The following is a 12,286-nucleotide window of genomic DNA, read 5'->3' as shown; positions in this document are numbered from 1 at the left end:
GCTGTGCATCTCTTCATACATAACCAGCAATGCAAGCAAATGAGTGGGAAAATGATGGAAATGCTATCTCAAGGACGAGTCAAGTCACAATTCAGGGAAAGCAATACCAAGAAGCGATTAAAATAATATCCTTGCAATAGTTTACTTATTCTGTGTCACAGGACAAAAAGAACATTAATCATAGTAGCATTAACCAACCAAGGCAGAAATGTAGGAACATGAGAGTTACTTTCAAAGGAAACTGTCCATTACTTTAACCATGCCCTGAGACCATAAGGCCAGACTAATCTCGGACATGTCATTTTCTCTGCGCATACTCTTCTCCACTGTGCACTATTAGAATGCAGGCTGATGAGTAGACGTAATTAAGAGTACTGAAGCTAATTATCTTCAGATCACAATCAAACTTACCTTGAAGACAGGGGGAGATCTTTTTTCCGCGCTTACTTCCATTGGAGACACATCCTCATTCTTAATCATACTGCTTGGCATGAGTGGAGTTATCAAGGCACTAGGAAGAATATTTACCTTCTCCAGATTACAACTGGTAGCTTTCATAAATAAAAATGAGAAAGAAGAGTGAACATTCACTATACAAAGCACAGGTTTCTAGCAGTGGCCTGCTTCCCATTTAACTTCTCAGTACTACCATAAGAGCTCAGATTCTCATATAAGATGCCAAAATGCAAAGATCATTACAAATATACATCAGATAATACTAAGAAACAGTAAAACTGTTCATGTTTTCTTTCATTTGTATCTTTCTGGACCAGGACAGCCAACCATCAATTGTCTTAAACTGCAAACATAAAAGCTTAACACATCTTTCCACAAAACCTTTAAGCCATACTGTATTTAGCTGTACTCTATTTCGATTTTAGAAATGTCTGGGTTCTTTTTTCCAAATAAAAGTGTGAATGGAACACCCAAAGAACTCAAACTGTATTTTTGCTCTGTTCAAGAACTAACCAAGTGAAAACTAGATAGATCTGCATGCCAGCTCCCTAGTGAGAGCAAGTTGTTATTTTGCCTTTGCAGTGCCTTTCTTTCTTTTTGAAATAGAAAGGTGGCTTCTTAACACAAATTACATCTCCTTGCTTTTATTACTGCTGATCCAGATAAAAATATAAATATTATATAGGCTGAGATCACTGCAGTAATGAAATGAGTTCTCCTGATTTAAAATATTGCTGAAATTATCTGAGCTTAGAGCAAATCAACAGAAAAATGTGAAGACCACGGACCTGAAAGTAGCTTTGAAGTAGATTAAAGAATTAATCCTCAACATACAGCAGAAAATCTCCATACCCTGAACAAATTTAAATCTTACAATAACACGGCAGTAAAGTTTTTGCAAATCTGTATCAACAATACGCCATGCCCTGTGTCACAGTTCTCACGTGTTTGTTTATTCTACATACGAGCAAATATTGTCTCCTGAAGTGTTATCTTCTATCTATAGTAATAAATTCTCAGTCATCAGTGTACCAACACAAATCAGTGTACCAACAGCCAAACCAACTCCTCCCGTCCCGTTAACCCACACATTTGGGATGGCTCCAGAAGCACAGGCCACGTGGCCCGGAGTGCTGGGCCGTGCTGCTGGCAAGGAATGCAACCTGAGCAGAGGAATCCCTCTCCATGTCTGCCTCAGGACAGCCACTCACACACAGCGCTCTGCGGCTCCCTGCAGTGCAGTCACAGTTAACAAGTTTTCCACTCTTACATGTTTAATCATGTTGTAATAACTGGAAGCAATAAAAACTTGGGTAATTAAAATTCCAGTCCCATACAGCGTAGGCAGTAGCAACAGTATGCTGGTTCATAGTGACATACTTGGTTGGAAAGATGAAAAAAACGAGATTAAAAATAAAAAAGAATTTTCAAAAGCAGAAAACTGCTGTTGGTTTTGGTTTGTATCGTGTTTTTTGATTTATGTATTTTAGAACTTCTGAACTGCCACAATTATGTTTTCAAAGCATCTCTTTCCCTTTTCTCCCAGTGAAACTGGAGCCTGTAACCATCTTTACCCATCCACAGTCAATGCTGGGTGGCCACTCTGTTTGAAGGATGTGCATTTCCTGAGGCAGACTCACCCCTCTTTCCCAAGTTTATTATTCTAAATGTTGCCCTGAAATATAACTTGCTCCTGAAATCTTTCAAATCTACAGTTGTGGAGCAACAAATCTGAAACTGTTTTGGGAAGCAACGTGTTCGATTTTTGCATTTATACAGATGTAATAACTTTATAGGGAATATTTACAGATATCTGAGACAAAGTTTGAATTTGCTCATGATAAGAACAGAAAGGCCCCAAAGTTCAGTATGTAACTGTACAGGCCCTGGGCAGCAACAGATTATTCTATTTGTCTGAGGCTGCTGTACGTGATGGCACCTGTATTATGAATTCTGTGATATTGTTCCCAAACAAACAGGAAGAAAGCAGCGTTCCGCTGGATCCCCACTCGCTCTTTATCATTTCAGAACAGCGATGAAGGATAAGCTGGGACATGTAGAGATAAAGCAGACAAAACTGTCTGACCTAAGGTTCACCTCCAGCCTAAATCACATTGAATAGGTACAGGAATGAACAGCCAAAAAAAAAAAAAAAAAAAGCCAAAGGAAAATCCACACAAGGAAAAGACAAGTTCTCTCATGAACAGAGGCATGAGCCAATAGGAACCACGTGTGTGCATGTGAACAGCACTGCTCTCCCAATGCAGCTGCTATCTCATCTTGCTTAAGCCTCCATACTAGATTAGATAGATGTCAGGCTTGCCCCGATACATTGGCTATTATTATCCTTATCTTTTTAATCTAGCTACTAAGAAGTCTTACCAATCCTTTGATCAGCTTGTTTCATCGCCCTAAACCCTTCTGCAAATTTCTCCCCTATTACTCTCTGCAGGTTTAAACTCATCATATCTTGCATTATCCTACCTAACAAGTTGTAAAGTCGACTTATAAAAATATCCCCTGTCAAGGCCAAATGTACAGCTATTAACCTTAAACATGAGCTTCATGATTTTAACCTGAAGCTATGGATTCCTATCAAACTTGTGATCACATTGTTAATTTGCTTACCTTTCAATCCACTTCCACCAGAGCAGGCTATGGAAATTTCCATTGACCTTTGTACACTGCCATAGTTTAAACAATCAAAATATTTCCTTCCTTTATTTCAATATAGGAAGGATCGATTCACTTAAAAACCAGGCAAGCCTACAAGATTCTCCCTTGGAATAAAGCAACAAACCTTTCATGGACAGAATGACAAGGAAAGGGAACAGCACTGAGGGAAAGAAAGCTGAAAACACCAGAATTCGCTTTCTTACCAGAGCCACTGAAAGCAGCCATAAAAATCACTGGACAGCTTCAGCCCACACCATGTTACCACACCATTATAACTTTAAGGAATAGTACCAAGTTAGTATGTTAGGGCTTTTCAGGGCTCTCCTCCTGGAACCTTCCCCTGCCGCCTTATTTATTTATTTATTAACTTCAATTGACACTACACAGCTTCTGAATCATTTGTACTAACTGTATTCTTAGGTTTCTCTCCTCTTCTTTGTAAGAGTATTAAGCGAAGATTGGAATGCAGGTTCCAAGGCATGAAAACAATTCTTTAAAAATTATTTTTGCTGAAGTTCTTGCTCTGCTCTCTCTCATGTTACAATATACTTCAAGGAATACAGCTATTAAGTGAAATACTTAGGATTAGAAATCAAACCCCACTGCAAGAATGCTGCCAGATTTTCTAAGTGCATACTTAGCTTCTCAGGATTGCTGCTGATTCATTCCTGCAAAACTTGGGTGGGAATTTATGGTTAAATTATTAACAACAACGATAAGAATCAATTTAGTACCTTTTATAGCCTCTTCAAAAGAACAATGTTGGGCTGGGCTGGAGATTTCCTTCTTCACATTAACATTCAGAGTACCAGCTGCTGAGGCAAAACACATTGAAAACTTCCTTATATTAAAACAGCAAACAAGAAAAAAATCCTCAAAGCAAACTCAAATAGTTACTTATACCTTAAAATAATTAAGCTTTTTGGAAACTCATAGTGGCATTCTGCAGCCATCAGAAACTTTCTTTATGCCTGCGAACACACAGTTCACAAAGCGTGAACCGCAGTGCCCACAATATCATTTTCACTTCCAAAGATGAAGTCAGCGATTGCACTGCACGCTGTCATGTGGATAAAGCAACAAAAACACGTCATGAAACTTCACTCTTTACAGTAAAAGCTGGTGCTGTTTTTCTGCTCTGTTCTGTATGAAGGATGCCTGTATTTTTCCTACTCAGCTTCATTTTGAACCTTACAGAAGAAATGCTTAAGAACAGCTGCTACTGATACCCATCAATGGATTTTGATGGCAGCACCATGCAGATTGTTTGAGCTACCCACATCCATGAATAATGAAATCCAAGGAGTTGGCTTTCTGTGGCAGAGCAAATCTTAACCACAAGCAGAGTTTGCAAAGATCCTCATTATTTAACATTTGTTACACATACTATGAGATTAGGAAAGCAAGGCTGAGCAGGTCGATGCCCACTCCCTCCTGTTTTCCATTTCACATACATGTATCTGGAGTGTACGTAAATTGTTGCACATCGTGTGATCGTCCAGCATTGGTCACCACATAAATTCCCACAGAAACAGCTGAGGTTATTCGCTGGTCGTGATACGGTGGCACCTTCACAATAAGGTGATTCTGTAATGCCAAAAACAGCAAAATCATATCAGAAACCTCACTCCAGTACTATTATAGCCATCTACCTCCATCAAAACATAGGAACAGACTAATAAGACACCAGAAAGAATGGATGAAAACGTGGTCAGTGAAGTCAGCTGGTAACAATTTTGATTTCATTTTGGAAGGAGTCAGAATTAGTCAGCCCAGAGTACATCAGGAAGCTTGCAGTACTACTTCTCATTTTCACAACAGAACTGCAGGCTGTATTGTATAACAGCTTTCATACAGCCACTGTTTCATAGACAGCACTTCCTGGACATCAGATTTTAAAGTGTGATTATCCAGAAGCACCGGAGCTGCAGCACAGTCAAGCTGGAGCAGCTCGCTGCCTCATTCCACTCGACACAGTTACATGAGAAGCATTTCTGCACACCAACTGTTGCTTTACTTTGGACAGAAGGATAATTAGGATCTGCGTGTTTCAGCTTCTAATTTACACACTGATGGGTCACACACAGAACGCCACTCAGCCCAGAAGTTTGCAGGCAGGCTGGCTGCCTCCTCCCACCTGTCTGCCATGGAGCAGCTCTGTGCCCATTTAGGCACTTAGTTAACTTTTTTTTTTTTAAACTGAAGGAGGGGGGGAAAAAAATGCAGATCCAACAAAACGAACATCTCATCTTTGGAAAAAAGCAACGGACTGCAAAATCACAGTCCCAAAAGAGAAGCTCATCACTACAGCTTAGAGGCAGCCGTCCCAGAGAAGAACTGCACATTATGTATTTATTGTAGCCCTTCTGTCTTTTGGGCTCACTGCAATTCCCTTTTCAGCGAAAGAAAGCAAAATCTTTCTACACCTCAAATACTTTTTTGTGGGGTTTGGTTTTTTTGTTTGTTTTTCTAGTACAAGAACTGACTGCTTGTGAAGCGGCAAAGAGACAGAAGTTACACGGCTCATCTGTCTCCAAGTTAATAGTCACTTTAATATAGAAAATACGGAAAGTCAAATCCGAGCAGAATTCAAGAAATTAAAAGTAGCACTAAAAATACTGCCTATATTGTTTAAAATTCTGTTTTTCTTTTCTTCCAACCAAGGAAAGCCCTTTCTCCCTCCCCATTATTCAACAGCGCTGACTGAAAACGAAGCCACTGGGCACATTTTCCAGCTTTCATCAACAGGAGCCACACACAATAGCTTTAGCAAAAGTGAAATCTTCTTAAGCTCCACTTCCCCGATTCTATGCTGTGCTTTTTATTTGCAATAACCCAGTGCTCCTGGAGCACATTTGCCAAGACAACGACTTAAAACCTAAGAATCAGTGATTTGATCATGCTAAAAGGGAGCCCACAGGTCATCATAAAAAGAAAAATATTAAGTTTAAAAAACAAACAGAACAGTAATAAGAAGTACCTGATGAAACAATTCCATGTCTATTTCAGCTTCTGCCTTCCAAGAATTTTCATCTAAATGAAAGTCAAAAAGCATAATTTATTGCTCATCCATATAAAGCAACTTATTTTAGTGCCTTTGATTCAGTTTGTCACTTTGTTCTCTACAACTGCTCTGTAAGAAACAACACGAGCATTCTCTCTCTCCAAGAAGTTGTTGCTTTCGTACTAACCAGAAACATTCTCTTGGAAAATCACTTTCGTCCCCTTTAGAAAGTTCTTGCCAATTAGGAAAACTTCCTCTTCGCCCTTCACCGAACAGCTGTGCAGGCTTTTCTTCAGGATCTCGGGAACTCCTGCTGGTTGAGCTGCAATTGATAAAAACACAGATTGAAATCCAAGAAAACATCAATATCCCAGAAAAACCACCAAGCTTTTGTTTACAGGTCTATAACTTACTTCACTTATGGGAAAGAACAAAACAAATCCTAAATTTCTTCCTTTAAATATATTATTTCTATTATTTATTTTTAAATGTACTGACATTTAAACACGTGTTGGTGAACGACCCACAAGTCATCTTTTCCCCTTCTATTCCATTTCTTAAACTTTTCAAACAAAATTTTCAGTGTTTGAGCCATTTTCAAGAGCTACACATGTCTGCTAATATAAATCCTTGCTGCAGTCACATCTCTTTCCTTGAGGACTACAGCTACCCCTGAACCAGCAATGGGGATGCAGCTTACCAACACACACCCCTACAAACCCCTGCCTCTCCAAAGTCATCGGCCGAATCGTGGGCTATGAGGTTACAAACTGGTTGTGCTGCAAACTATTTCTGTGCTTCTTGAAGCACAAACCAAATAAAACTGCTTGTGCTAAAGGAAAATGACCACCAAAATGGCTGAAATACAGGCACACACTTCAGTGCATGAGCACTGTTTTGGAACCCTCCTGGCAAAGAATCTAAACTTCCCTCGGGGCTCTTGAACAAAGAACCGGATTTTTAAAATAATGCATCTTGACTTTGTCACATTTAATATGCAACAAAATAAATCCAATTCCTAACAGAGGTTGTTCAGCCAGCTTTTCTATTCGCCATAAAATCCTAGTGGCGTAAGGCTGTACTTGCGTTTTGCATTCATGTGGCCCACTTTCAGTGTTTAATAATAGTACTCTCCGAGCTTACTGCATAGAAGAGCACACATACCATAACGGTCCAAATTATTTAATGACCTTTCAGAAAGGATTTTTCTACAACTGTTGAAGCAGGTTCCTAGGCAACCGTTACGCAGCTACTAAATATGCTCAGTGCACATGAACTTCTCAATAGAGAAACCAGATTTAGGTTTGCTAGCAAATCAGTAAGACCTACACTTTAAGTAGGCTTCATTAACAGGCCTGCATCTCACGTCTGTAGCTTTGGGAACATTATTAATGTGGCACAGAATCACAGAGCCATAGCGGCTGGAAAGGACCCCTGAAGTCCCCCCAGACCAACCCCTCAAAGCAGCTCCCACAAAGCACAGGGAAGTGTCCAGGCAGGTTCCAAATATCTCCAGAGAAAGATTTCCCCCATCGCTCTGGGCAGCAGTGCCAGGGCTCTGCCACCTTCACAGGAAAGAATTTTTTCTCCTGTTCAGATGCAACTCCCTGTGCCCCAACCTGTGCGCACTGCCCCTTGTTCTGTTGCAGTGCTCCACATGTGGCCTCCCCAGAGCAGAGCAGAAGGGAGGAGAACCTCCCTGGCACTGCTGGACTCTCTCTTTTTAATGCACTTGCATAATCACACTATATTCCAAGTACAGAGGAAAAGCTCTCCTATCCCCTTGTTTATCAATACAAAGAATTTAAAACAGCAATTGTTGCATCATTTTTCCTGTCTTTTCTCTGACAAACTCCCTGTAACCGATGCAGCAGCTCTACTCCGATTTCATTTTCCACATTGGTCAGCACAACCTAAACAGTCAACGCAGCCATCTGTTCTCAGTGTTAAACAGAGCATCTTAATAAATAGTTGCAAAAAGTTTAATTCTTGCACTGAACCAGAACAGATTCCCCCTCTGGCTCAATGAACTCCCACATCTGTACAGAGCCATGCTTAGTAACTTATGACAAGTCATCTCTATCACTGAAAGCTGGCAGATGGAAGTGACAGTACAGAAGAGATTAAAACCTGTTTTAAAGTCATACAATCAGTTCAAAGAATTTCTCATCTTTTAAAAGGCAAAAATGAATTTAATAACAGATTAGCCATTTTGTAATGACTTTTAAATACTGGTCAGTCATTTAACTAACACACTACTCCAAATAAAGATCATTCCATTTGATTAGAGCAGTTCTGGAATAATCACAGATTAACATAGCTTTCATGTTATTGTTGCTGTGATTTTTTTTCCTTACTCCTTCAATCACACCAAAACCCAGAGTCCTCTGATACCAACATTTTTAGCTTGGATACTTACTGCACAGAATAGGGGAAGAAGGTGTCTGCAGAGTCAACGTGGAACCATCTTTGCGAGTGATGTTAACACGAAATACCAGCCTGGCACGTGTGCTTTTTTTCTTGGAGCCAGCAATCCCTATTCTAGCTTCAACATCAGCATTTCTCAGCTTCAGTATTCCCACGCAATCAACCCTGGCAATAAGAAGCAGTTGAGAGTTTAATCAATTCAGCATCTTTTAAAATCTTTTCACTCGTTATGCAAACCATATAAAGTCACAATTCTTGAAGTAACTACTGAAATATTATTAATTATTCACATGGAAATTTCTATGTAGCCTTTCTCATCATATAGCTGTTTTCAATTCATCCCTACCTAATTTGGATGCTAAATCATGGGAGGAAGGAACATGAAAATACTATGCGTAGAAAAGAAAATGCCATATAAGAAAGTAATTCTGGTAAGCATTCGATTTGTCATCAGAGATGTTTATAATTTCATTCCCTAGACTAGATCTGGGTTTGCAGAGTTATTAATGAAAAGCATTCTGGACTGATTTAAAGCAGCAATAAACCAAAAAGTTTAAGGCAGTAACTGTGGTACTAGGATAAATGGATACAAAGGGCGAGGGTGAGAGAGAGCAATGCCATGCCAACCTTTAGAAAGACATGAGAGATGCAGAAGGATTTAGAAGAAACGATAAACGAACAAAACCCTCAGCCTGATATGCTGAGGAAAAGAACAGTAACTCTACCACGATCTCAGGCCTTACATCCAAAAAGTACACAGGGCATCTGATTCTGAATTTGAGTACAGCAAACCTTTGCACTGCATGTCACCCAAGGAGGAACAGCATGGCAATAGAGAGGAGAAGAGACAGCAGTTCCCACGTGGCACTGCCACTGCCATCAACATACAACTACACCACCACTGCTGACATACCAGGAAGATTCCTGAGCCATTCGGGTATCTTGTGAGAAAACAACCTAGGCAAAACTTGTGTTCCTTGGAAACTCATTCCTTCCAGTATCAATTTGCTTACAAGGTTTTATATTACCACTTGAGGGCAATTATAAATTATTTTAAGAGGAAGTTTTTACTTAACATGGGGAAAATGTTATATAAAACAAAAAAGTCAAACGATCAATCAGACTGAGTTCACCCCTCCTGAGCAGCAGCAGCACATACAGCTTAAACGCATCTGACAATCATTCATTTAGTGTCCAAACTGTTGCCTACATTTGACCAGACAAAGTCCGTAAAGATAGGAAAGCACAAGGCTTTCATGACAAAGAACCACCTGACAGCAGTGACAGAAGTGGAACAAGCACAGAGAGGAGAGAAAACTCAGTTTAACCTCCTTGTCTACATGTCCCAACCCTTCTGAGAACTAAAGATTCTGCTTCACCTTTCCTCTTCTGATAAGCAGTTTCATACTTGTTAAATGAAAAGAGATCAGTGGAACCAGTGACAACTTCATGGTTCACGTACAATTTGAACGTGTAGGTTATCCTTTAAACAGTCCATGAAACTCCATTAACAAAGTCCACAGAAAACTCCTACACAAAGACAAGACTAAACATTGAGCATAATAAACAAGCAGAGAATGGGATTTAAATGTTTCACTTATGCTTGTAGCTCTAGGTGCCTGACGTGTGCCAAGATGTTCATACTTCTAACTGCTAAGCAGTCCAACTGAGAAAGGAAAATCAGTTTCTGAAAACAAATTAAAATATGCCTATTTTTTTAATGAGAACTACTCACGCAAGTGTCATATTGTTGCTAGGGTCCAGTCCCACCTCGATAACAGTAGTGCCCTCGATATCCACCTCCTTACAGGGAGTGGTGTTTCTCCCCGTAACTCTGCAGGCCTGGTAGAAGCCGTGTGGTTTCACCCGGCCGGAGTCATTTCCCACAAACACCTGCAGCACCACCGGCTCATTGTGACCTTCCAGCTGAAACACAGCAGCACAAATCAGATATTTCAACTGAACAGCAACGTCTTCATTAAAACAGGGAACATTTCATGCAGCTGAACTTGAAGTGAACCTGCTCCCAGTGTTTGCTGGAAACAAACCAAACGTAAGCATGATTTTTTCTATATCCAGTTCCTAAATGAAATCACAGAATGGTAGCTAGGTTACATGCTACAGATGGGCCAAGCCAAAAGACCTCTGGAGGTGGCCTATCACAGGCTCACATGTATGCACTCAGGCCAACAGGTTAACAGCAAAGGGCTCGAAAGGCCATGGCTCCCATAAGGTACTTTAATGAACACTTTACTAAGAGGTAATGCTTTCTAACAGAAACAAGTTTCTCAAGAATACAACAAATGTAGTTTTCAGGCTAAGCTGCTGATGCATTTCTTGCTTCACTCTTCCAAGTAGTTTTGTGTGCAGAGTATGAACTAGTTTCTCTGCTGGTGAAACAGCCCGAGCTTCCAGGAACTCTGCAATGCGAGACCCTTCCAAACAGAACATTTTCACCAACGGGTGCTAAGGGGTAACTGGGAAAGGAATTAAAAGGGAATTCAGACAAACAAAGGCCTATTAAGAAAGCCCACATAAATGAACACTAAATCACCATAGCAACTGGAGTATATGAATGGATTCTTTTCTTATGAAACTTTACTGCACTTTCATATTACTGAAGAGGACGGAGTGAAGTGTTGGAGGTGCTTGCAATGCTGTTAAACTGGTCTTTAAAGACACGTGCATTTTACAACCCTGTAAACAGCACACATTTTTAAGGCCTGCAAGGAAAACAAACTTTTTTTTTTCTTTTTTTCTTTTTTTTTTTTTTCTTTTTGTGGACCCAACAAACTGGCTTGTATTGAGAACTGCGCTGCTGCTTTCCTAACTGGAATAACTAAGGAAATGTATTAGAGGAAAGGACAATACAGTAAGACATAATGATGAGCCATCAGCAGCAGCAATTGAACAGCTACAGAATTTTGCTGTCCTACTTTTGCATTTTTCAACTTCCTGGCTATCTGTATGCAGCTCGTCTAATTGTAGCCTAAAGAACATGCATCACAGATGAGGTATCATTGCCTTGATGTGAAATTTCCTGCCTCTTGTAACGCTGTGATGCCAGTAGGTGCCTTTGTACTCTCAGGAAGAGGCACAGTACAGTTTTAGAGTCATTACAGTAAAGAGACTGCAAAGTAAAAATTCCAGGCCTGATCTGAACTGAACCAGCTCCCATCTACTTAAGTATCCCTTGAAAAAGAACTTTCATATCACCTAATACTGAACAGCCTACCTTTACAGTTGGAAAACCTTGCTGTGTCCGGTCTTTCACTGAGCCTCGGCTGCCTTCAGTCAGATAACGAGCCCTGTGCTGGGTTTCTGGCTGCACCACTATCTTCAGCTCCTTCCCCTCACTTTTGGTTGGATACTGACCACACAACATCGGGGTCTTCTTCCCTCCAGCTCCTTTCTGGCTCTCCGACGCTCTGAGAAGTCAAAGCAGACCCATTAAAAACATGTTAAAAGCAGCTCCCCAGTAAAAATAAAATCACAGAAGAGCTATAAGGGGAAGATGTGTATATTAATGGGCAGAGGATTCATAGTTGAGAGATTTCTCCTTCTGACAGAGAAGGAGACCTGCAGGATGAAGAGGAATGGTGCTTCCCTGCCTCTTCCATCCAGTGCAAATAGGAACTGCTTATTCAGAGAGTAAACATAAAGGAAGGGAAAAGCAATTAGCATAAAACTATATTAACAGACAGAAGGCTTATAACCTGCTGT

The 12,286-nt window shown here is 40.3% G+C and overlaps 1 protein-coding gene across 11 annotated transcripts in view; it reads right to left on the bottom strand.

Moving 5' to 3' along the window:
• Positions 1 to 12,286, bottom strand: part of NFAT5 (nuclear factor of activated T cells 5) — a 56,300-nt gene that overhangs the window by 11,259 nt on the left and 32,755 nt on the right. For 10 of the 11 annotated variants that reach the window (XM_015874233.2, XM_015874234.2, XM_015874236.2 and 7 more), the window contains 8 exons: positions 11,799 to 11,991; positions 10,299 to 10,489; positions 8,556 to 8,728; positions 6,324 to 6,458; positions 6,113 to 6,165; positions 4,587 to 4,719; positions 3,867 to 3,947; positions 412 to 551 (listed from right to left, as the gene is read on the bottom strand). In XM_015874233.2, coding sequence (XP_015729719.1) covers positions 412 to 551; positions 3,867 to 3,947; positions 4,587 to 4,719; positions 6,113 to 6,165; positions 6,324 to 6,458; positions 8,556 to 8,728; positions 10,299 to 10,489; positions 11,799 to 11,991 — 1,099 coding nt within the window. The remainder of the gene's footprint in view (positions 1 to 411; positions 552 to 3,866; positions 3,948 to 4,586; positions 4,720 to 6,112; positions 6,166 to 6,323; positions 6,459 to 8,555; positions 8,729 to 10,298; positions 10,490 to 11,798; positions 11,992 to 12,286) is intronic. The other variant, XM_015874235.2, reaches the window with a different exon arrangement.

Source organism: Coturnix japonica, chromosome 11, assembly GCF_001577835.2.
Source record: "Coturnix japonica isolate 7356 chromosome 11, Coturnix japonica 2.1, whole genome shotgun sequence".
NCBI classification, from domain to species: Eukaryota; Metazoa; Chordata; class Aves; order Galliformes; family Phasianidae; genus Coturnix; species Coturnix japonica.
This window is presented reverse-complemented; position numbering and strand designations above follow the sequence as displayed.